Source organism: Vicugna pacos, chromosome 16 (genome assembly GCF_048564905.1).
Source record: "Vicugna pacos chromosome 16, VicPac4, whole genome shotgun sequence".
Taxonomy (NCBI): domain Eukaryota; kingdom Metazoa; phylum Chordata; class Mammalia; order Artiodactyla; family Camelidae; genus Vicugna; species Vicugna pacos.
The window spans coordinates 11,959,870-11,985,611 of NC_133002.1; the positions used below are offsets into that span (position 1 = coordinate 11,959,870).

A 25,742-nucleotide genomic window follows, 5' to 3' on the forward strand; every position below is an offset into this window, starting at 1 on the left:
TTGCCACAATCTGAATTTCTCCTTTTAAATTAAATGCTGACTCTTATTACAACTTTATTTCATTTCATGTTGTTTCAGTCACCATCTGTGAATGTGTGTCTTTGATTCCAGAGTTAGGCTTTGATTTTAACCATATATATTGAGGTCTTTGTCGTCATTTTCCTCTCCTTCAAATTTCTTTTGCTGTTTTACTTTTACCAATTGCAGGTTAAATAAAATGATTGAGGTTGGGAGACTGGGGGTTGAAGTTTTACTTACAGATGTTTGGGGTAGGTAATGGCCATCTCATTGATTCTAAAGATCAGCCTGTGGGTTTATTTGACTTAGATGAAAGTGAAGAGGATGAAGATGATTTGTTGCAAAGGACTGGGAATTTCCAATCCACATCAGCCACTCCTAAAGGAATCTTAAAAGTGAGAGTCAGTGAAATTGGACCTCTCTAGCTAATTACCTTTGAAATCCAATATGCTTCCCAGTTACAAATGTGTTGACTCCCTTTATCTGGGGGATTAAATGTGCTTGCTGTCATCTTGCCTTGATAAATATTTATGTTAGGTTTTTTCCTTTTGCAGAAGTGATGGATAAGATTAAATTATGTCCCCAGGAATCTTGGGAATCTGATTTGATTTCCCCTTTTGCATTTCTTGTCCTTTCTGTTGGTACCAGCCTAGTTTCTACTGCTGTCATCTCTCACCCAGTGCACTGCAGCTTTGTGACTAGACTCTCCATTTCCAGACTACTCTTTCTACAGTAACCTGAGGGATCTTTGAAAAATAAAACATCATGTTGTGTCACTTTTCACTACTCTGAAAATTTGTGAATTCCTTACCCCAGTCTACACTGCCTTTCACACCATCTGGCTTCTGCCTGCATCTTCATCACATACCTTTCCTCTTATTCCTCACTCAGGCCACACAGGCCTTCTTTCTGTTTCTTGTACATGCCAACCCATTTTTGCCTCTGAACTTTTGCTCTTACTCATTCTTCTGCTTGTCTTCCAACACTGCCAGTGGCCAACTCATTCTTACCTTTCTGCTCAGATGACATCTAGAAATGTCTTTCCTGGCCATCCTATCTAAAGTGGCCTACGAGTTACCTTCTAATTCATCACTGTCTCTCTCATTTATTGTGGTAACCAAGTGCGTACCCAGCACTTGCTTTGATTAAATATCAATGACCAGATTTCTCTCTGACACAGGTATTTTCCCCATTATAAAATGGTGGCATGTGTATTGGTGGAGAGGGGACCCTATTATGGTAAATTATTAGAGTGATTTTGTCTCCTCACCCTATGAAGATAATTCATTTAACTCCACATGGGGTGAATTCACCCCTGTTGAAAATGCAGTCACCATTTGTAAATTGATTACACATAAATAGAAAATAAGAATTAGTGAGTTAAAAAAAAAGTAATCACCATAATAATTTAACTTCAGTGGTTTCAAACAAAACATATATATGATACTTTGTTTTTTATATAATTGAATTTTTAATGCAGAGGAGAAAACCTGTAAAAACAGAAATAACTGAAAATAGTCCAAATGACGCATGAACTCATCACCGCTTTAAACTATCAACCACGTACCCTGAGAGGAGAACACAAGCAACTGCCAACCGGAGAACCATGGGGATGCCTACCCAGTGCCTCTTACCTCTGTACCATGAATGCACAGATGCCAGAGTAGGAGTTTTAAGTAAAATTTCTCTGGACATAAAAGTCTCCCAACCCGAATGGATGTGTGTTGGGGAAGTAACTATATTCTAAGGCCTTAATGATTTAATCCCTTTCTTTGAAAGATGGTAAAAATGGATTCTTTTACAGCAGAATGACTTGCTGGTTGGTAGCAGAGCTGTGTTCTTCTGGTTACCATTCCAGTGCACTTTGTTCTGCATTGCGAACTACTTTATAATGTTTTTTCTTACGCTTTAAAGAAAATAATGTTAACCCGTTTGAATTGATAAAATTCCAGTTTTATTTTTCTGTAGACGAAGAACTGCCAACACGCTAACACTGAACGTCCTACCACTGCTCGGGTCTCGTCTGTGCAGTACCACCCCTGTGCACAGGTTGTGATGGTCGCTGGACTAGATAACGCTATATCACTCTTTCAGGTGGGCATTTTTAAATGAAGACTTGTAGTGAGAAGTGTTTATAGTCAGCATACAGGGTTTGCGGAAGTAACCAAAAGGAACATTTTGTGCTTCCTTATAGGTTGATGGAAAAACAAATCCTAAAATTCAGAGCATCTATTTGGAACAGTTTCCAATCTTTAAGGCTTGTTTCAGTGCTAATGGAGAAGAGGTTTTAGCCACGAGCACTCACAGCAAAGTTCTTTATGTCTATGATATGCTGGCTCTGAAAGCTAGTTCCTGTGCATCAAGGAAGAGGTAAGGTTTCTAATGAACACATAACTGAGCCCTCCCCAGCCCCCTCCACCCTCCAGCCCACAGCTGAGTTCATTTAACAGTACTTACAACCACTTCTTTTTTCCCTCCCCTTAGAATTCTTAAAAATAAGTTTGTTTGGTTTTAGTATTTGGAAAATGTTGTGTTGTTGGGATAATACGGTTGAATGAAAACAGTGAACTGACTTTTTTTTTTTAAACATTTATTTTGGTGGGGGTAATTAGGTTTATTTATTTATTTATTTATTTTTATGGCGGTGCTGGGGATTGAACCTAGGACCTTGTAATTGTGCCTGCTAATAAGCACACTCTCTACCACTGAGCTATATCCTTCCCCTTGAACTGACATTTTATTAAGCACTTAGGAGAAAAACCGTAATTTGAAAATAAATATTCTCCTAGACCAGAAAAGCAGTTGCAAATACTTGGCTGTAAATTAGCAAATTGCTACAGCAGAAAGAGCATGAGCCTGGGAGTTAGAAGACCTGGGTTCTAATCATTTCACTTTTCTCATCTTCAGGAAATTTGGAAACCTCCAGTTCTATGTTTGTTTTAATAGAATTTTGGTTTACATTTAAAGGAAGTAAAGCACTGCTTTTGGAGGTTGTAATGTATTTTAAAGAATGAACTACTTAAAAATACTTTTTTTTATCAGATGAAAATGTATCTTTCCCTTGCGTTCTCCTACCGCTTTTACCACAAAGTATAGAGACACTGTCATGAATCCTTTGGGAAGCAGAGTCACTGTAATGAAGTTGGTTGCGTTAATGTTATAAATCAGGGCACTGGCGTGGGCATGGGCCGGCTCCCTGGCGGTCTCGCTGTTGAACTGCACGTGTGTGGGGCGGTAAAGGACAGGGCTTGCTCTGTACAGCCTTTGTTCTACTAGTGGTTAAAAGTGAGTAAGGCCAATTGTAGAGACATTTATGCTGTTTATTTTCAGTGTTTGTAGTCTTTTCTTTCCTGTGTTCCTGACACTTTTCAGTGATCCTTTTGAAACAGGTTCTTAATTTATCAATTTATGCTTTAAACCAGTGCTTTTCAAACATGAATGTGCATATAAATCACCTGGGGCTCTTGTTAAGGTGCAGGTTTTGATTCCGTTGTTCTGAGGGGGGCCTGATTCTGCGTTTTTAACAAGCTCTCGGATGGTGCTGTTGAGGGTGTGGCTCGGGCCGGAGGGCTTGGGGCTATATTTCCATGCTGGTTCTACCTGTCCCCGCCACGTGGATACCTTGGTTATGGTGCAGTCAGGGCTGAGATGTTGGAGCTGCATTACTGAGCTGTCTCCTTCCCTGGTGCATGCGTGCACGTGCATCATGGTAATGGTGGTCTCCTCCTTGGCTAGAGGCATGGCCGGGCCTGAGCTGGCTCTGCTTCTTCCCCAGTGTGCACACGCATGTGCATGCTGGGAACGGCGGTCTCCACCCTGGCTAGTTGCAGGGCCTGGCCGAGCCAGCTCTGCTCCCTCCATGGTACGTACGTACACCAGCAATTGTGGGCTCTGTTCTGGCTAGAGGCAGGGCTGGGGCCTGAGCTGGCTCTGCTCCTTCCCTGGTGAGAACGTGTGCATTGGCAGTGGTGGCCTTCTTCTCAGTGGGGGGCAGTGGTGGAGCAGGATGTGCTGGACCCAGAGCCTGGTGTGTGCTGAGGGACCTGCTGGGGTGGTCCTGGCAGGCTGGCCAGAGCACAAGGCAGTTTTCTATCTGCTACTGGGTCTGGGATCCAGCAAGTGTGTGCGTAAGTCCTTCAAGAGCAGTCTCAGCTTATTCCAGCCCTCTGGTAAGCCCTTCTTGGTTTTCAAACCAGGTAAAGGGGTTTATCTTCCTGATGTTGGCCCCTAAGGCTTGGTTTACTTAATATGTGGCTTGAACCCATTGATCCCCAGGGCGGATCCCTGAGCCGCTCCTCTCTGGCTCACCTACCAGGGGTGTGGGTTCTTAATAGATTGCTTCTCTTCCCCTCCTATCAGACTCCATGTGGTTCTTTCCTTACAGCCTTGGTGGTAGAAGAGTCATTCTGCTCATTTTTGGATCATGATCACTGAGACTTGTTCTGTATGTATTTGTCGTTTTGATTGATTGATGGGGAGGTGAGCTCAGGGTCTTCCTCCTCTGCCGTATTGATCCTGCCTCACCAGAGAAGGATTTTAAAGAGTTGTTATAACTCTTTTAACTCTCTGTCAATCCCAGATAAACCCATCTTTGTTGGAGAAACATCTGGTGGTCTTTGTCTCAGGTCAATAGCCCAATGGCACACAAGGAGAATAAACAGATGTGTCTGAACAGACAGAGATAGAAAGGGTGATAAAGAGAAACTGCCAAAGAGGTCATGGCTGGGGACTTTCCAGAAGTGGAAAAAAAAAAAAATCCTTAGATTAGGAAAAATCTCACCACATCCTAAGCATGGTGAAAAAACAAACAAGCAAAAAAAATCTATACTCGTTTCACATGCTAGTAAAACTTCAGAGCATCAAATATCAAGAAAAAAAAATTTAGTACCAGAAAACAAGGAATAAGAATATGACATCAGAGTCTTCATCAGCAACACTGGAAGCCAGAAAACAATTAAACAGTATTTTCAAAGGGATAAAGGATAACAAAGTTGGACCTACAGTTGTGAACACAGCAAGTCTGTCCTTGGAGAGTAATGGTAGATTAAGTACATTTTCAGACATCATTTGAAAGAAAAAGTGAATCTAGAAAGATGCAGTGGGTTGGAATAAGAAATAGTGAGCAAATGAATCAGCTAAATACATTGGCAAATCTAAATACCCATCATTAACGTTACTGTTTAGTTCCTGGTGCCAAAATTTGGGATCACAAGAATGTGGGAGCGGGGAGGGAAGAGCACGGAGGGCAGGCAAGAGTACCGTGTGTCAGATGCTGCTGTGTCTCCACTCATGTCCTCTCGGCTTCTCCTCCAATTTCAGCCAAAGCTGTAGCCAAGTCTTCCCAGGGGCTCAAGTGAAACACACTTGAAGTTTGTGCTGCAGGACTTCTGGAGTTAAGACCTCCAGGGGCGGCCATTAAACAGAGGGGATGGGAGCTGTTGGATGAGTACTTCTACCGCTAACTCTTCACAATTTTGGAGAAGCCTTCTGTAGGCTTTGCAGAAGGTCCCCACCAGAACTGAGCCCAAATCGCCCATGGCAGAGACCTCAGTATCGCACTCAGAGTGGCTTTCTCTCCATCCCTCACTCTGCCCGCCCCTCTCTCCAGCTTCCTGCCACGACCTCCCAGATCAACCGCCTAACACACGAGACCTTATCACAAGCTTTGCTTTCAAGAGGACTCTGTGCTAGGACACTAAGGCTGTTGTCTTCCTCATGGTCACAGAGGTGCAGATTGCTTGTTTACTGAGATATAGTTTACATCCATCAAGTAAATTCCATGTTTGTAAAGTCAGTAGTTTTAAATACATCCACCAGAGTGTACAACCATCCCACTATCTAATTTCAGAACATTTTCATTGCTCCAAGCAGAAATCCTGTCCCCATTAGTAGTCAGTCCCCAGTTCCGCCACTAATCTACTTCCTGTTTTTATGGATTTGCCCATTCTGGACATTTCATAGACATGGAATCACATAACACATGGTCTTATGTGACTGGCTTCTTCCATTGGCATGTCTTCAAGATTCATCCATGCAACATACATTGTGGTCCTTCATTCCTTTTTATGGCAGAATGATGTTCCATTGCATGGCAGAGCAAAACATGGAAGGCGGGCTTAAGTTGCAAGATAGTTTAATAGTCAAGAAGCAGTACCACAGGCGTGTCATTTAGAAATACAGGAGTAAATATTTTAAAAATCAGTTACAAAGGAAGTAAGAAAGTGATTGCCTGTGGGGAAGAAGAAACAGAAAGAAAGGAACAACATACAGATATTTTCCTAAACAAACCTCAGATGAAACTATCTCATTATTTATAGTATATGCACATATAACCAATTGAAATAAAAACTAAAATAAGAAAAAAAAGGAAAAAAGCATGATAAATAGAAAATACAAAATAAGATATCAAACTAAGTCTAAATATATCCATCACAGTACATTTAAATTGCTTAACTTTATCTATTAAGAAAACTAAGCCTTTCAAAATGGATAAAATCCAATCATGTTGTATTGTTAGAGACACACCTAAGAAACAACTAGAATATGGAAATATTGACATATGAAGGATGGACAAAAATATCCCTCCCAGGCAAGTACAAAAGAAAGAGGAAAGTTGGTGTGGCAATAGTGATGTCAGACAAACTAAAACTAGGGACCAAAGGCATTAAGAGTAAGATGGATATTTCATACTAGTAAAATGGACAATCCATTAATGAGATTCAGCAGTCATGAACATGTCCATCATTTTTTTTATTGTGGTACAAAACACATAACATAAAATTTATCATCTTAACCATTTCTCAGTGTACACTTCAGTAGAGTTAAGGGTTAAGGATATTCATATTGTTGTGCAACCATCACCATCATCCATCTCCAGAACTCTTTCCTCTTGCAAAACTGAAACTGTAACCCATTAAGCAGTAACTCCCCATGTCCCCACCCCCTCTAGAAACTACCCTGGACACCATCGTTCTATTTTCTGTCTGTGAATTTGACTACTCTTAAGTACCTTATATGAGTGGAATCATACAATATTTGTCTTTTGACTGGTTTATTTCACTTAGCATAATGTCCTCAAGGTTCATCCATGTTATAGCATATGTCAGAATTTCCTTCCTTTTTAAGATTGAATGATATTCCATTTGTTGTATGTATGTACCACACTTTGTTTATCCACTCTCTGTCCATGGACACTTGGGTTGCTTCTACCTCATGGCTGTTGTGAATAATGCTGCTATGAATATGAGTATGAATGAGTCAATCAGTAGTCAATCAACAGCCATTTATCGACCCCTCACCATTGGCTAGGCACGGCTCCAGGTTCGGGGGTTACAGCAGTGAACAGCCTGACCTGAGGAGGCTTATACTCTAGGGGCGGCAGTCAATATGCACACAAATGGCACAGTCACGTGACGGCAGGTGCTGGTTGATGAAGATGAACTCAGGCCATGATGGTTCACAGAGACCGTAGTGAGCTGGGGGCTGCTTTAGCCAGGGGGTTGGTCTGAGAAAGCCTGTTCAAAGAAGGTGAAATTTGTGTCGAGACCTGAAAAGTAAGAAGGTAGCTAAGACCCGTGGAGGAAACATTCCAGGCAGAAGCAGCAGGAGCAAAAAAGCCCAAGCGTAGACTCAATCTGGAGCGTTAAAGAAGACAGAATATTGAGGCTGGAGAGTAGCACAGAGGTGGGCAGAGGCTTGAGGACAGAGAGGGAACCGGGCCAGGAGTTGGGGTGGTGGGACGAGTTGGTGCGGGGCCAGGCTAGGGTTGCCTTGAGGGCAATGGTGCAGGTAAGGGAGCTCTGCAAGGTTTCAAGCAAGGAGAGGACATGAGTTGCTTTACTGCCACATAGAAGGTGGATTTTAACGGGGTCAGAGCTGTGGTGGGGACTGGAGTTAGGCGTGCACTTAACAGCACTGAAGTAGGGAACGCAGAAACCGGTAGAACCACAAGGAGAAGCTGAGAAATCTATTAATCACAGTGGGCAATTTTTACCTCTGGATGAAGGAGTGCCTCTCTCAGTCCCGCCCCTGTCGCCCTGTAGTTCCCACTTTCTCCTAAGCCCTCTGTTGCCATCCCCCTCCCACCATGCCTCACCCCACCTCTTCACATCACCTCCCTTTTCTTCCCAGAGCCTTCTGGCCCCTCCCAGCACCTGAATGTCACTGCCAGATCCTCCAGGCCTACTCCAGACCCTAACATCCTTCCAATGACTGCCCCCCATCCCCAGCTCTCCTGGCCTTTTCCACATTCTCCCGATTTACCTCTTCCCTTCCATGTCCCCCACTCACCTCCACAACATTTCTCTTATTCCACCCTGTCTGGAATCTCAGCTGCTCCTAGGTTCCTTCCATTCCCAGTCTCTCTCTGGCAACTCAGATTACCAAATCATCCCCAGTTCTATTTCATCCAGCTCCCCTAGTCCCTTCCTAACCCTCCCAGACACTCAGTCTTTTAATACCTTCAGCCCCCAGTCCCACCAACTTCCTCCCATTTCCCACACTCCCTGCTGATCCTCCCCTTTGGTCTAGACTGGTTGGAGACTCATTTTCTAGTTCCTCCCCTGGGACCATGAGCGGATTACTTCGCACCCCTCAAAAGGGCCGTTACACTGAGGCCCTTGGTTTGCCAGAAATGAGTAAGACACAGGCAAGGTTTAATGCCACCGCCAACCACCCCTGGACCCAGTGAGGAGGAAAGGCGAGGTCCCCCAGGCCCACTTCCATTTCCTACCCCAAGCAGGATGGGAGCATATGGATTATAGGGTGGGGGCAGGGCCCAACCTGGCAGCCAGGGGAGGGTCCCAGCAGCTATCGCCACACAGACCCAGCCAGAGCATGGAGCCTGCTGCAGCGGGTGGTCAGGGAGCCAGGACCAGAGGGCTCTGTTTTTGGAAGGGCTGTGATTTATCAAGATGCCTAGCCCTGGCTACACCCCTTCCCATCCATCCTGTCATCACTCAGTTCCTCAAAACTCCTCCCAGCTCTTTCAGCCCTTCCCAGACCCCCCAGGCCTCCTAGCCCCAGCCCTCCTCGCAGTCCCTCCGGTCCTCCACAGGGCTTCCGAGACTCTCCTCCACCTCCATTTCCCCCAGTCCCCCGTACATCCACTTGGGACAAGGCTAGGGACAAGGAAATCATGGCTTCATGTGTTCTCTGTACAAGGCAGACAGAAGAATAGACACTCCCAGGGGTTGGGTGAAGGGGGAGTTTTTGTTTAAGGGGTTTCTGTTTGGGAGAATGAGAAAGTTCTGGAGACAGATGGTAGGGATGGTTGCATAACATTGTGAATGCACTTAATGCCACCTGTAGTTAAATGCTTAAATGCTTAAAATGGTAAGAGCTGTGTGTGTTTTATCACAATGTTAAATTTTTAAATATTTTCCTCTAGAAACAGCTGCTGGCCACTCCCAACCCCACCCAGTCTTCTCCAACTTCCTCTAGTTGCTATTTTGCCCCATCCCTTTCCCCAGGTCTTCCCTGTCCCAGCTCAGCTAAGTCCCCTCCATTCTCCTGGTCCCCCAGCCTCCACAGCTCTCGCTTCCCTCTTGTTTTCCCCATTCCTTCCATGACCTCTAGCCCCTCTGAACCCTCCTCCTGCTCTGTTCGCTCCCACTATCCCCAGTACCCCTCGATCCCATCGGTTTTTCTCCGCCCGTAAGACACCCTCCCAGTGCCTTCCAGCCCCATCTGCATCACATCTACCCCTCAATCCAAAAGAATCTGTCTGCCACTCCCCTCCCCAAGTCCAACTCAATCACCCTAATTTATTGGTCAAAATTTTTGATGCATCCCAGGATTTTTTTTTTTTCATCTCTGGGCTTGTGTGAGTTAGGAACTATGATGGAAACCTGCCTGCAGTGGTTTAAGCAAGTGTCAGGATGTGAGAAGGGGACCCGCCTGGTCTGAGTATTGACAAGGATCTCAGGACAACAGGTGCCAATGATTCCCACGTTCCAGAGTGCCGTAGGACTCCCACAGCAGGACTTGCAAAGGAGGTGGTTGAAAACCAGTTTTGTGACCCTCAGCTAATCACCTGCTTTGAGCTCACAAAAGATTGGAGAGGCTAAAAGGTGTTAAAAAAAAATTAGACGTAGGCTTTCTTTGGAGAGACTTATACAGTAATTCCCATCCCCAACCCCCATGCCCAGCTGTGGGGAAGAGGTGGGCTTGTCTCCCCCCTACCAGTCAGAAAGCTCATACACATACAGTCAGAGATAGGCCAGGACATGGGACCCTCTACTGAAGTGCTTGCACTTGCACGTGCACAAACCTCTCAAGCAGCAGAATACGAAGAAACTATTAGGGACTAAAAAAGCTGCACCCGTGCAGTTAGCGCAATTATGAACATCAAGATACAGAAAGGCCATACGCCAAGTACCACTTCTGAGGAGCTGGGAGCAAAAACAGGGCACTGCCCGTGATCCCTGCACACAACACCTCCAAGGGGGTGGGCAGGCAGCCTAAGCTGAGCCCTCCCCCCATTGTTACCCAACTGAAGGAGCCAGCTCGCCCCTCCTCAAGCTAGGAAACCTGGTACTTGTTTCCACTCCCTCCTGCTTGCAGTACGTGTCCCAGTAAAGCCTTGCCTGAATTCCTCGTCTGGCTACTTTTCAATTTCTGTTTAAAGAGTCCAGGGACCTGAGTTGGTAACAAATTGATTTTCAGCAAAGGTTGGAAAGTGTGAAAGGGATCGTCTTTTCTACAAATGGCGTTGGAATCACTGGATACCTATATGCAAAAAATAAAATGAATCTTGACCTGTACCTCACACCAACCCCCCAAATTAATTCAAAATTCATCATGGACCTATCAATAAGAGCTAAAACTATAACACTTCTAGAAAAAAGCACAGGACAAAATCTTTGTGATTCTGGGTTAGGCAAGGACTTCTTAGATAGGAAACAAAGGCAAAAAAAGGAACAGAATTTCATCAGAAGTAAAACTTCTGATCTTCAAAAGATGTCATTAAGAAAAATGAAAAGACCAGGCACAGACTGGGAGAAAACATATTTGCAAACACATTTATCTGGTAAAGAGCTCCAACATAGAATGTACCAGGAATTTTTAAAACTCAATAAGAACAGTTTACTTCTTTTAATGGGCAAAAGATTTGAACAGACACTTCACCAAAGAAGATAGGTGAATGGATAACGGGCAAATAAAATGATGTTCAGTATCTTTAGATCTTAGGGAAATGCAAATTAAAACCACATGAAACGGAAGTGAGGAACCAGGCCAGCTGGCAGAAACAGTGTTGAGAGGCTGTGCAGAGCGAGTGGAAGGTGAAAGCCAGAAGGCTTGGAGCTCAGCTAAAGGACAGTATTCCAGTCACTGAACTTTCAGCAACTGGACCTTCTGAAAGTCAGGATCTTCGTCAGGAAAGTTTTTCTTCTGGGAAAAAAACTTTTGCCCTGTCAGACATCCTCTTGCATTATCAGACAAAAATTTCCAGCTCAACCAAGAAAAAAATGAATTTTTTCCCACACTGAGAAACAAATAGGGTCTATTTACGTCATTAAAATTACAAATGGAATTCAAAGCAATGCGGCAGGCTCTGCGTCTTCCATTTCGTCCAAGCTCAGACCTTTCACTGGGTATTTTGAGGGGTAATGATGAGACTGTTGGAAGATATTTTTAATGACACATCACACAGTGAACTGATGGGAGAGCTGCACTTGACGGTGGAACATAAACTCAGTTTACTGGGATTCAGTGTGCTGTTTATGAAAATAGAGGGGATGCATCTTGTTTATATTTGTTTTTTACTATAATTTCATGTGCACAACATTAAAAGTACAGACATGGGGGAAAAAAACCCACATAAGATACCACTATACACATACAGTAGGGTGGCTACGTTAAAAAAAAAAAAAAGCCAACAATACTATGTGTTGCCAGGAATATAGAGCAACTGGAACTTTCATTCATTGCTGGTGGGAATGCAAAATGATAGTCACTCTGGAAAATAATTTGGTAGGTTTTTTTTTTATATCAAGTTTACCATACACTTACCATATGACCCAGAAATCCCACTCTTCGATACTTATTTAAGAGGAATAAAAGCACATATCCACACAGAGATGTGTATACACATTTATAGCAGCTATATTCATAATGATAAAAATTTGGAAACAACCTAATTCTATCATTGGGTCAATAAGTAAACTGTAGTGTATAGATAAAATGAACACTACTCAGTGATAAAGAGAAAAATTAGTAATATAAGCAAAGATATGAATGGTTCGCAAAGACTATGCTAAGTGAGAGAAACCAGATATGAATGAGTGTATGTTGTGTGATTCCATTTATAATATGTAAATCCTCAAAACACGATTCCTTTGGAGAAGGCAAACGGATCAGGATAGAAACCAGATTGGTGGTTGCTAAGGGCCAGAGGTAAGAGGTGAGGCAAAGGACTCAACGAACCATTTTAGTCGACAGACATGTTCTTTATCCTGACTGTGGTGCTGGTAAGTGGTGATAGATAGTAACACTGGTGAATTTTACTTCATGTAAATTATATCTTAATGAATCTGATTTTAAAAATAGACTGCATGACAGACTTGCTGGCTACCACTGGTCTTGACAGTAAAGTGAAGGCAGTTTGCTGCACTGGAAACTGTTTCGCTTAAAATCTGTTGGGAGGAAAAGACGTGTGACTGTTTGCTGTGTACCAAACATGAGCTGTGGCAGAGCGAGCGGCATAGAGCGTGATAAAACCTGGCCAAGGGCGCCACCTGGAGGGCAGCTGAGGCCTTCGCAGCAGGAACCTGAAGCCTAGGCTGCCCGTGAGTCTAGGGGAGGTCAGACCAAGGGACTCACCTGTGGTGAGACACCCCAATAATGGTGTGGGCTAGCAGATTTGGGAAGAACTTACAAAAGGGCCCGACTAGGTGAGGAGTCAGCTTTATACACATACCAGACCCGGCGAGATGCTGTCGTACTAGGGCTCATGGCACCAGTCAGAATAAGACCTTTCTTGCCCCTTTCCTCCCCTTCTCCCCAGCATCAACTCTGGAGGAAGGAAAATCAGCCTAGTGAGTGAGTGAGAAATAGAGTCTCAGGGTGTATGAGCAGTAGGGGAGCGGAAACAGGAGTTTATCTCACACACACACACACACACACACACACACACTCACTCACACTTTTTCCTGTTGCATACGGCCTATCCAAAATAGATCAGGTATGGAGATCCCTTAAAAAACTAAAAATAGACTTACCCTATGATCCAACAATCCCACTCCTGGGCATATATCTGGAGGGACCTCTAATTTGAAAAGATACATACACCACAATGTTCATAGCAGCACTATATACAATAGCCAAGACATGGAAGCAGCCTAAATATCCATCAACAGATGACTGGATAAGGAAGTTGTGGTATATTTATACAATGGGATACTACTCAGCCATAAAAATCCAAGTTAACACCATTACAGCAACATGGACGGACCTGGAGATTATCATACAGTACACTGTATGTTTCATTACATACAGTGAAGGAAGCCAGAAAGAGAAAAAAAAATACCACCTGATATCACTTATACATGGAATCTAAAAAAATGACACAAATGAACTTATTCACAAAACAGAAAGAGACTCACAGACATAGGAAACAAACTTATGGTGACCAGGGGAGATGGGGGGGGGGTGCAGGGATAAAAGGGAGTTCTGGATTTGCAGATACCAACTACTATATATAAAATAGATAAACACTAAGGGCCTACTGTATAGCACAAGGAAGTATATTGACTACCTTGTGATAGCCTATAATGAAAAAGAATATGAAAAGGAATATATATATATAACTGAATCACTATGCTGTACACCAGAAATTAACACATTGTAAATCAACTATTCTTCAATTAATAAATAAACAAAAATCATATGCAGAGTCAAGAAACAAAACAAAACAAAAACAGATGGGGAAGGTACAAGGGAGACGTTTTTCTCAAATAAACTTTTAATTATTTTTTGGCTTGTACTTTTTTGCATTTTTAATTGTGGTAAAACATAACATAAAATTTACCATTTTAACCATTTTTAAATGTATAATTCCGTGGCACCAAGTACACCAACATTGTTATAAATCCACCTCTAGAAGATTTTCATCGTCCCCAGTGGAAACCCCATGCCCACCAAACAATAACTCCCCATTAGCCTGGCCCCCCACCCCTGGCAAGCACTGTTCTATCCTCCATCTCCATTAATTTGACCATTCTGTCTGTATAGTTTTTAAAATTGCAGTTACTGAAATGAGACTTTTAGAACTTGAAGTGACCTAGGAATTTTGTTGCCAAAGGAGAGTGTCCAAAAAACCCTGTCTCTGTATTCAATTCAAAAGGGTGATAATGAACCACCGCCACGGAATAAGTCTGAATGAAGACTGGGAGGCAAAAATCAAGCTTCCTTATGATGGTCCCCTGTGGGCAGTACTGGATCAACCTCACACTCACAAACAAGGGGCTTGTTTTATTCATAGGAGGAGAAATCTAGAGATACACAGGCCAGGGGAGAAGACGTTTGCAAACAACATAGCCAATAAGGGTTGGTATCTGAAATATACACAGAACTCATACAACTCAGTATCAAAAAAATAAACAACCCAGTTTAAAAATGGACAGAGGATCTGAATAAACATTTTCCCAAAGAAGACACACAGATGGCCAACAGGCACATGAAAAGATGCTCGACATCTCTAATCATCAGGACAACGGAAATCAAAACCACAGCGAGATTCCACCTCACGCCTGTTACAATAGCTATGATCATAAAGACAAGAAACAACCAGGGTTGGTGAGGATGGAGAGGAATGGGAACTTCCACGCACCATTGGTGGGAATGTAAAGTGGTGTAGCCACTATAGAGGTTCCTCAAAAAAACCCTAAAAATAGAACTACCATATGATCCAGCAATTCCACTTCTGGCTGTTTACCAGAAGAAAACAAAACCAGTAATTCAAAAAGACATATACACCCCTATATTCATTGCATCATTATTTACAATAACCCAGACACTGACACAAACCAAGTGCCCATCAACAGATGATTGGTTTGAGAAGATGCAGCGCACGCGCGCACACACACACAATAGAATCCTATTCAGCCATAAAAAAAAGAGTGAAATCTTGCCGCTTGTGACAATGTGGATGGACCTAGAGGGTATTATGCTAGGTGAAATAAGTCAGACAGAGGGAGACAAATACTATATAATTCCACTTACATGTGGAATCTAAAAAACAAGACAGACAAGCAAAGCAAAAGAGAAACAGTGTCATAAATACAGAGAACCAACGGGTGACTGCCAGAGGGGAGGAGAGTGGAGAATGGACAAAACAGGTGAAAGGGATTAAGAGGTACAGATTTCCTGCTATAAAAGAAAGAATTCATGGGATGTAATGTACAGCGGGCCCTAGGGAAGCACAATTGGAAAACCACTTACCTATTCCACTGTCCTCATTGTACAAGATGGGAAGACTGAGGCTAGGGAAGCAGCAGGGGTGGGCACCCAGCGGTCTGGGGCAGAGGGGGCAGGGGCTCACAGGCTCCAGCCCTTACAGAGCTCTCCTGTCCAGCAAGAGCGCTTTACAATTTCTAATGCGTTCTCACTGACAGGATCTCAAACAGTGAAACTAGGGCCTCTCCCCCGCCCCCACCTCCGAGCCAGTCCCACCAAAGCCCCATCTCTAGGGGCTCAGCAAGGACGTGGCGCCTCTGGGTGTGGGGCCTGGCAGGGTGACAGTGGTGGCCGCTCGAACCCCATGGAGGTTGTTCGAATTTCCAGGACCTGGGGTGATCACTCTGTTCCGACTGGATGAGACCTCACCTCATCTGGACTCCTTAATGGGCCCGGCAGGCGAGCAGAACCCCAGTCGGTGACAGGTGCCTCACCTGAACCGGACAACAGCAACACAGGACAAAGGCCTTAACAGGTGAGCGGAGCCCGGTCAACAGGAGGTGGAAGCAGCGGGCCTGCCGGTGCTTGCTCATCGTCTGTGCCGGGTCTTGATCTCAGAAGACAGAAATGGTAGAATAACAGACCACGTTTGGCCAGTGAGAAGTGCCCAGGTTAGATTTACTGTCCGCTTAGAGAAGGCCTGTGTACATAAAATGAAAACGATGCTTGCAACGTCCCCCCCCCCGAATTTTCAAAACAAAACTTGCTACAGCGAAGCCTTCTAGGTGTAAAGAGGTTGCGCACGTAGGATAAAGTAGAGGTAGAAAATTGCACTTTGTGTAAATGGCCATTTGCTTTTTTTAAAAGAATCATAGAAAAGAAGTGTCTTTTGGAAATGACTTTTCAAAAACAAAAAACTGCCTTTTTATTGTCAATTTGCCTGGGGTAACAGTTTACACTTTGGTTTGATCACAGCCCTACTTTCCTCCTGCGCTGGGAAATTCAGAGGAATTGGCCCCAGTCATTTGGTGGCCTACAGCTCAAGGCGGCCCTGGGGAGGCAGACTGCGTTTCCTGGTCATAAATACCAGACAGGACATGCCAGGCTCTCCTGTGCGTTCCTGCAAAAACCTGGGTGCTCTTCACAGACCCTCCACTGGGTGAGGCGGGTGGGACGCATCTTGCCCTGTGCTGCGGGGGGTGGGCGGGTGTGGACAAGCTGTCACACAGCGAGGCCGCAGGGCTGTGTCTCCACCTGCTGCTGTGCCTCTGACTGCAGTAATTTAAAAAGTGAGTATGTGTTAAAAGTCCGTGGGTTCGGAAACCTAGTGTGCTCTGCATTTACCCCCTAGGACGCTCGCGGTCTTGATCCTGTTTTGATTCCTCGGGGAGCAGGGAAGTCTGTGCCGTAGTTCTCTGCATGGTCCGGGGAGTCTTCAAGGGTCCTTGAGACCTTTATTCGGGGGATCCACTAACAGCAAGACGTGATGTGCCTTTCTACTCTCATTCTTTCTGGAGTTTTCCGGAGGCCCCACTGGGTGTGACGTTACCACAGGCTGCAGAAGCAGGGGTGAGAACCCAGCCGTCTGCTGCTAAGCCCGACAGGCAAGGGACTGGCGAGACTGTGAAACGAAACCACTCTTTTATGGAAAAGAGGCTCATAAGAATGTTACTTATGTTAACATGTTTTCCACAAAAGAGTCCTCTACACGTAGATTCTGTGTTTGGGGATGAAAGGAAACTAACCAGAACTGGTTCACACTATGAGCAAAGTATTACACCAGCCAGCCAGTCAGTCTCCCAGGTGGTCTGAATTCCAGCTGAAGCTTCCCTCTCCCCTCGAGCAAGCTGCCTCCTCTCTGGCCCACGGGCACTGGATGGTTCCCAAGAACTCCTCCTGGTTCAGCATATTCAATAAGTCTCTTCAGGGTCTTCTCCCATGAGACCTGGGAGCTCCCCTCAGATGGGGACCCCACTCCCCTCGCCAGTGTCGGTCTTCTCTGAATGTTCAGGAAACAGGAACCATAGCCACGCACTGTAGGGACATTCAGGTGAGACCGTGACTGTGGAAATGCTCTGGACAAGGAAAAGCACCAGATAAACGTGCACTTTCACAAAGACCTGAAAAGCTAAGCATAAATATGGACACCACATACCAAAGATGAGACAAAAGTCTGAAATGAGATACTTGTCAAAAGTATTCTGAGACTTTATTAATTCGTACCTATTGAAGGAAAAAAACCCTACATACAGCTATGTGCACAAAACTCGAAAGACCAGAAGCAATACATCTCTCTGGTGTGGGCCTTACCATTACTCCTTATTTAAAACACACTAGATTTCCCCATGACTATAAAAATGACGTGGTCATTGTAGAAAATTTGAAAAATAGGAGAAAGCATAAGAAGGGAAATAAAAATCACCCATAATCCCACCACTCAGAGATAACTTAACATTTTTGGTGTATCTCTTCTATGCTTAAAAAAAAGCCCACCTTATATATGTTTTACACGATTGACATCACACTAAATGCAGTTTTGTGTCCTGCTTTTTTCACTTCGCATGGCATTAGGAACATCTCCCCATGACATTACAAATTCTTGGTGAATATGAATGCACCGGCCACTTGTTCGGCCCCACGTGAGGACTGGGCGTTCGCCCCAGGCTGGGCACCACGCTGCCTGGATGGGGAGTAAATAAAAGAGACGCCAGAAAAGCAGGTGCGGGATTGCTGAATCCACAACACAAATGAATTTGGGGCTGATCTCCTTCCCTGGGAGGGAGTCCGGCTCCAAGCAGGACTTCCCTGCTTCACACGAGGGCTTGCTGGCAGGTTTCACTCATCTGAGATCAGGCCTGGCCAAGGTCTGTGTCAGGAGGCTCTGACACAAAGGTCAGCCAGGATAGGGAGCATTTCTGAACTGACAGTGTCAGTCAGTGGAAAACGCGGTTCTGCTGCTCCCCGGCTAGTTAGTTAACTCCTTTTCAGGAGCGAGGTTATCAGGAGTCAGGGTCCTCTAGAAAGACCCTGCTCCGAGCAGCTTCGGGCTTTCAGCTCCGTGGCTGAGTGAGGGTCAAAAAGCAAGAGCAAGTGACAAAAAGAGAAATCACCCCGGATGGTTGGTAAAGATAGCACTTTAAAGTCACCTGGGGTCTTCACGTGACCAGCAGTCCCAGACGTTGCTGGGGTGTCATGTTGGTGTGAAACTGGCAACAAGGAGAGAGACGAGAAAAGGGGGTGGGGGTAGGGGATGCCCCAAGTGTCGTTCTACGAGGACCAGATTGTCAAGTTCAAAGTGCTCCTAGCTTTCTTCCTCTGGAGAGCGCTCGTTACATCATGGGGTAGGCGATGACAAAATAGTTCAGCTCTGAATCGATCATCTTTCTGTACTTCCTGTAAATTTCCCGCAGTGTCCTGTCTTCTTCATTTGCCTCACATCTGTTTGTGTAAATTCTCACCTGTGCAGAGAGAGAAACACCCCCGCATGCAGTGCACGCGTACATACACACACACACACACACACACACACACACACACACACACACACAGTAACTACATCATCCAGGCCCTGAAGACAGTCCGGGTGACAGACACGTACAGTTGTTGGCAGAATCAGGAAAAACCCAAACCCAACTAGTAAAGGTGAAATCTCCAGATTCCCTTCCGTGAAGTTGTTCATTTCCAACAGACAGACTCATGAGATGTCCGTCCCCCCACTCCCCTGATGCCCTGCCTCATCCCTGACTTTTGCCCCAGAGCAGGAGGACCGTGGCTGGACACCCCTGCCCCAACCCCGTGGAACCCACCCAGGGGAGGCTCTTACCTTGAGTGTGCGCAGGGCACACTGCCCTTCTTCCTGACTCTTCAGGATCCGCTCCACAAACTTAACATCAAGGAAAGCCCAGATTTTGAAATAAAACAACTTCCTGCAGGATAAGATGAGGAGGTGCAGCTCCTCGTCCAGAGACTCATGGTTGTTGTTGAACTCAAAAGTTAGCTTCTGGAAAAGTGCCAGAGGGGAAGACAGATGTGGTCAGAGATGCTGGGACTGGCTGGATTGTTCCATAACACATTCATGACCCACCTTTGGCCAGATAGCCATGTGGATAAGGAACACTGGACATGCTGCCGTCAGAGGATGGGATTTGGGAATGAAAGGATCTTAACCACGTTTGCAAAACTTGGAGTTTGGGGGCAATGTATCTGGAGTCTGGAGACCAAGGCGCTGGTCCCAGCCTAGCAGTAGACCAGTCGGGTGACTGGGGGTAGGGGGTTGCCCAGACCTCCATTTCTTCTGAGGAAGGGTAGCAGTGGTGTCTGCCTCTGCACTTCAGGGCTGTTTGAGTGTTAATGAGCCCTTAGCATTCTGTAATCCCTCACTGTAAATAGGGGTATTTATACCTGTGAACATTAATCATCAGCCTTCTGTGAGGTCCTTAGGAGGGACAGAATGATCCTGATTTTATAGATGGTGAGCCGCCAGGTTAGAGAACAGCCCGCCCCTCTGAGCTCTTCAGTGCTTTGGGTCAGATTTGGCTTTTTGTCTGGTTCAGAGTCACACTGTTTCCTGTGCGCTGCTGTGACCAGGTGGAAGGGTGGGAGGGGCTGCTGGCCTGCTGCTTACCTGTAGAGGCGCCTCGTTGCTCAGCCTCGCAGCACTGAGCTGGGGGATAGAGGGCCTTCCTTGGCTGTCAGTCAGTTAGGAATTGGTTCCACGTACAGGAAGTGAGCAGTAGCTTTTGTCCTCTGCTGTAGTCTTGGGGGACCAGGGGAGGCTTAGTCTGGTGGCATGTCCCAGGACTTCAACTTGAGATTGAGTGAGTGTGTGTGAGCCCAGCAGGCAGCTGTCGCTCCTCTCCTCACAAGCCCCCCGGCCCTCAGGGCATACCTACCTGCAGGGTGTGCCGGAAGGTGGGCAGGAGGTCCGTCAGAGTGGGCCTCATGGACCAGTCTGGGTCGCTGAAGTAGCAGCTCCTCAGGCTGATGCTCCTGACCGGGATCTCCTGCAGGAGGATCCGGGCCAAGCGCTCGTGCTTCATGACTCGCTCAAAGAAGAAGTTCACCTTGAGGCTGGTGGCGTGCCTGGCCAGCTTGGCCCAGGACATGCCCCAGATGACCTGGCTGTGGGGGTCATGAACGTGGCACTTCACGTTCATGGTCCAGAGGGTACCGGCGTTGTTCTCACACAAGTTCTCCAGCAGCTCGTCGGAGATGCAGTTGTAGTTGAGGGTCAGGGACACGAGGCTGCGGAACGTGGCCATGGTCTTGTGGAACTGGAGGCTGCTGTAGACGGCGAGGTGGTGACTGAAGTAGTCCTCAATGTTGAGCTCCGACACCATGCTCTTGCTCCTTAAGTAGCTCAGGGAGTTGAGCATGTGGCAGCCTTGCTCCACGGTGAGCCTGGCCCCCTTCAGGTTGACATAATCCAGGTGTTTGCCCATCTTCTTCAAGAAGAAGCTCAGGCTTTTGATGAACGAGCTCCTGATGCTGTTCCTCCAGACCAGGCGGTCCAGTTCCAGGTGCTGGATGGAGAGAGACTTCAGACGGTTGTTACTCTTGCCCAGACATGAGAGAAGCCCTCGCATGGTGACCTGGAACTTCTTGGTTAGGACAGCGTTGTAAGGATTCAGGAATTTGATCTCCAGGTGCTCCAGATAATGACCAAATTTCTTCACATACCAAAGAGCCGACTCGAATTCGGACGCGTGTACCCTGGAAGGTCTCCCACTGAACGTGATGGTTCTGTATCGCCAGAGATCAGCTGAATACATTATCTCGTTCCACTTTCTGCAGACAAGCGCTGCTCTGGACCTGTCCCTGTCTCCCAGCCACCAGAAAACACGACGCAGGCACACATCGGGCAGAGCGGCCCAGCAGCTCTGGTCTTGAGGCTGGATCAATTGGCTTTCTTCGTCCATCAAGGAACCAGGATGTCCACTACAGCTGAGTGGTAGGCAGGGCTTCCAAAAATGAGGAGAGAAAAGCAATCACTTGTTTTCTGCAGAGAGTGAAAAGGAAGAGCCATTACCTGCCAAACACCTATTAAACCCAATGGAACAAACTTGCACCATTGGCACCATGTGTAGGTACTGTGCTGGTGCAGGGGGTGCAATAATTAATCCACCAAGCAGTGAACACCTGCAAGAATTCACAGCCTATTGGGGGTCCATCAGGTACACAGACCAGGACTCAATTACAACCCTGTGGGAGAAGTGAAAAGCTTCAGGCATATTCATGGCGCAGGGTAGCGAAAACAAGGGGTGATTAGTTCTGTCTGGGTAAGGAGGAAGTAAAGAAGGCTGCTCAGAGGAGGTGGCGTCTGAGCTGGGTTTGGTAGGGTGAGTAGGATTTGCAAGGCAGACCAGGTTGGTGGTGGAGGAACTGGTATACTCCAGGCAGAGGGACTAAGACGTGCAAAGCTACAGAACTGTGGGCATACCTGATGTGTTCACACTGTTTGCAACTTAACTTGTGAGGGGCAGGGAGTGATGGAATCAGAGCTGAAACAGTGGGAGGTGCTGGTTCAGGGGCATCATTCTAAATGCCCTGAATGATATGATAAAGGCTGTGTCCTTGACGGATACCCACTGTCTCCTCTTCTCAAGACTTTAGAATCTGACATCATCTCTGGATGAGAATCATTGTGTTGGGCGCCATTGCTGTTGGCTGTGTTTGTATTGGAAAGGTATAGCAGCAGAACAAGGATGAAGAACCTCAGCTGAGGCCAGGGAAGATGGAAGGATCACTCATCCAGAAGTGATGTGGTCAGTCTTGAGGTGCAGAAAGGATACTCAGGGGGAGTGGAGGAAGGATGGTTCAGAGCAGAGTCCAGGCTCAAAGCCTTGGACTAAAGCAGCATTATAGTGGGAGTGGGAGTGGGGGTGGGCTTGCGAGTTCTTTGGTAACTGGTGAATATAGAACTAGGAGGACTGGAAGGTCTCTGACTTGGCAGTTGGATTGTAGGTGGTACCCCAGCCAGGGTAGGAAGTCCCAGGGGAGAGCTGGGCTCAGGCCCCGCCTGATACATTGAGCCCTGGGTCAGACTTTACACAACCATCCGCTGTAATCTTCATGGCTTTGCTTTCAATGTTTCCCCTGTCTGAGAGCTCTCCTCCCTTTCTTTACCTCTCCCCAAGCCCCATTCTCTAAGGTTCAAGCCCTAGCACTCCATAAAGCTTGTATTGGTTTCTTTACCAAGTGGCCCAAGATTATTTACCATGGCTCATAAAAACTTAGAGCTGGAAGAGATCTGAGAATTGATTTTTTTTTTTTAAACAGATGGAAACTGGGCCCAGAGAGGTGACAAGGCTTGCCTATGTTCAGACAGCAAATTAGTAACAGGACCCAGGTTAGACCTGAGCTTTCTCTTGTTTCTCTTGTATTTTTTCCCTACCTCCACTTTTCAGGCCTTGGGTGCATAGGGACAAATTAATCTTTCTTTTTTTTTTTTTTTCCAGTTCAGGACAGACACTTGTCTGGATAAGACCTCTCTTTGATTCTAGTTACTCATTTCCTTTTAACTCTGTGTCCCACTCCACTGTTCCACACCATAGTCAACTATTCCATGTGTTTGATGTGCTTCTTTTTATTTGTGTGTGGCTTGCCAAACGTGCATTCAGTGTTTGTAAACGGCATTCGTGTTGCCCTGTGTACATCTCACCCACTGGATCTGTCATCTGAGTAAGCCCCTTTGTAGGCATCCCCGCCCTTCTCCTATCCACTTCCCCCATGATGGACCCCCAGGCCTCTTCCAGCTCCCTCCAGCACCACAGTGGCAGTGAGCATCCTCAAGGGAGCTCCTGCAGGCAAGCTCCTGTAGGGGACTTACTTTTGGGGTCTTCTCCCATGCCTTTGTCCTCACTACCCCGTCATCATCTACTGAACAGTTTGGCTCGTGCCTCCAGCTGGCCCTCCCATCTCCCATCCATACAGACTTCCACATGGGAATTGGCAGCAGCCTGCCTGTCCCCACCCAGGACACAGGGCTCCAGTGGGCTCAGCCTGCCCCCTTCTCTTTCCCCTTTCTCAGTGTCCACCCCTTAGTATAGTCTGTGTCTAAGCCTGCTTCTCTCATGAAACCCACACACTCCTTAAGACTAGGGGCAGCCTCATTTTTCTTTTGAGGAGGTACTTAAACATTTAACTGATGAGGAAATAAGGTTGTGTCTTCAATCACATACAAACTACTCGAGGCTAGGGGACTCCACAGCACTTAGCAGGGAGCAAGGTACCTAAGAAAAACTAAAGCAGTCTGAAAGCTGATCAAACGAAGCCCTTTGCCCCAGCAAGGTCATGGGTCAGAAGAATTATCAGACACTTTAAGTCATAGGGTAGGGTTGGGAGAACATCTTTTGTGGGCTGGGAGAGGTGTCACAAGTGGTCCAAAAGTCATATGCCATTACCTGGACCCCCCCTCCCCCCACACCCCTCTCCCCTGTGCCAGAGGCAGTGAGTGTAGTAGGTTAGATCCTGGTTCTGTCAACTGCTGTATGTGACCTTAAGGCAAGTTAGTCCATTTCTTTGTGTCTTAGTCTCCACATCTGTAAATAGGGGTAATAATATTACCTTCCTCCTAGTACTGGGGGAGTTAAATGGGCTGATACACGGAAAGCACCAGAACAGTGCCTGGCACATAGTAAATGTTATACAAATGTTTGCTGCCGTCAGAGAGTTAGTGCCAAGGTGCTTCTGCAACACCCCTGTATGGAGGTATGAACACACTCGTTTCACAAGTGGGGAAACAGAGGTGTTAGAAGGGTAGGGAAGTGTCCCAGTGAGATGGCGTGGTAATTGGGGAGATGGGATTCGAACCCAGCTTGAGAACGCTGCAACCCAGGCTTGGTTCACCACGTCACACAGCTGCCAATCCTGGAAGGAAACCTGGGTGTCCGATCGCTGGGACAGGAGAGGTGGCCCGGAAGCCTCCCGGGGGAGGCAGGAGAGGAGGGCAGCCACCCCTCCCCGCAGGGTTCTCGGGGCGTCCAGACCACCCACCCCCAGCCCGCGCCGCCAGTTACCGTTCGCTGCGCCCCGCTGCTCCGGCTGCAGGGACCGCGAGCGCTGGCCTGCTCCGCCCGCGCCGCCTCTGCCCGGACGCCAACTCCGCCACCGCGGGGTCCGCGCCCGGGGCCCCCGTTGAGGCTAAAGGCCGAGTGGCCCCGCCTTTGTGACGCGTCGCCACCTGCGGAGCTCTGCGCATCCCCAAGGCCGCGGGGCCCAAACCTGGGGTGACCAGCCCAGCCGATGGTGCGCGGGGGTGGGGGGTGGGCAAGACGAGTCCCCGCGCAGAATTTCCCGAAGGCGCCCTGGCTGGGGGGCCGGGAGGCAGGAAGCTCAACCCCACATCCGCTGCCTGTCCCTCTTCCTGCGAGGAAGAGGGTCTGCCCCAGACTTGGGGCTCAGGCCCGCGCTGTCGCCACCTTCTCCGTCCGGACCTAGCCCTGGGGTTCTGTCCTGTCCGGGGGACCGAGCGAGCACGCTTCTCTTTGGGAAAGCACCGCGGAGCGCTCTGCCTCGGCTTCCACTCCCCCCACCCTGGCCCCCTTAGACAGGGCTCCCAACGAGAGCCTTAAGCAAACCTGACTTAGCGATGTGACGGGGCTTGAGAACCACTCCACCTCTCCAGTTTTGGGAGGGTGGGGCTCACCTAACCACCCACTGTCTTGGGCCCGTCCCTCCCTGGTAAGGGCTGGTGCCCCAACTGGTCTCCCCAAAGGCCAGGCAGAAAGGGTAGGGGTGTGCTGTTTGCTGGGAGGTCGGTTGCATCTCGAGGTGTCTCTCAGCTGCTCTCCCTGCCAACAGCCTTCAGGGGCACCTTTTTGCGCCCTTACCTGGCCTTCATCTGCCACCCAGCCTCACTTTTTTCTTCCTCCTGCCTTCTTTCTTTTTTCTGCCACCCACTTCCCTTTCCTTGTGTACTGCCTCACCCCACCGTCACCAGCCCTGGAAAACCAGTGAGAACTCTAAAGGTGTTGGACAGGCTTTCAGGGAAGGCCCTTTATTCTCCAGGGACAAAGCTGGGTCCCCAGTATCTAGGCAGTGCGGGGCCTGGATGCTTGATCAGAACTCTCAGGCAGAAGAGCTGGAACCCTTTTTTCTCCTGGTTTATCTGTGGCTCTTGGGCAAACCAAGATCTCTGTTAAAAGAAGAAAAATAGTTAAGATCCAGACCTTTTCTTCTACAAGAAAGAAACCCAGTGAATAAAACCCATCTTTTTTTCCCAAGTAAAGACCAGCACAGGGGAAGGTATAGCTCAGTGGTAGAGTGCATGTGTGAGGTCCGGGGCTCAATCCCCAGTACCTCCATTAAAAATACATACATAAATAAAT

The 25,742-nt window shown here is 46.9% G+C and overlaps 3 protein-coding genes across 7 annotated transcripts in view; 1 reads left to right on the forward strand and 2 right to left on the reverse strand.

The window, feature by feature from the left end:
* LOC102529106 (U3 small nucleolar RNA-associated protein 18 homolog) overlaps positions 1–25,742 on the forward strand; it is a 49,370-nt gene that overhangs the window by 10,098 nt on the left and 13,530 nt on the right. For 2 of the 3 annotated variants that reach the window (XR_012060314.1, XM_031674915.2), the window contains exons 5-6: positions 1,987–2,112; positions 2,213–2,388. Coding sequence is in view for 1 of the 3 variants with exons in the window: in XM_031674915.2 (XP_031530775.1) it covers positions 1,987–2,009 (23 nt within the window). In the remaining 2 variants the exon portion in view is untranslated. Of the gene's footprint in view, positions 1–1,986; positions 2,113–2,212; positions 2,389–4,402; positions 5,332–25,742 lie in introns of those variants that run through there. The other variant, XR_012060315.1, reaches the window with a different exon arrangement.
* LOC102544209 (F-box only protein 39) lies at positions 18,533–24,521 on the reverse strand. Of its 3 annotated transcripts, none has more exons than XM_072940708.1 (4): positions 24,432–24,521; positions 20,307–21,412; positions 19,238–19,414; positions 18,533–18,872 (listed from the first exon to the last, which is right to left on the reverse strand). In XM_072940708.1, exons 2-4 carry the CDS (start codon positions 21,330–21,332, stop codon positions 18,744–18,746), a joined length of 1,332 nt encoding a protein of 443 aa, XP_072796809.1. In that variant the 5' UTR covers positions 21,333–21,412; positions 24,432–24,521; the 3' UTR covers positions 18,533–18,743. The 3 variants fall into 3 exon arrangements, with proteins under 3 accessions (XP_072796809.1, XP_072796811.1, XP_072796810.1); XM_072940710.1 differs by having other exon boundaries at positions 20,307–21,374; positions 24,432–24,509; XM_072940709.1 differs by lacking the exon at positions 24,432–24,521 and adding an exon at positions 24,226–24,341.
* The window catches only part of LOC140685448 (XIAP-associated factor 1-like), a 118,543-nt gene continuing 115,614 nt past the window's right edge, over positions 22,814–25,742 (reverse strand). The window contains exon 16 of the mRNA XM_072940707.1: positions 22,814–25,549. The gene's annotated coding sequence lies outside the window, so the exon portion shown is untranslated. The remainder of the gene's footprint in view (positions 25,550–25,742) is intronic.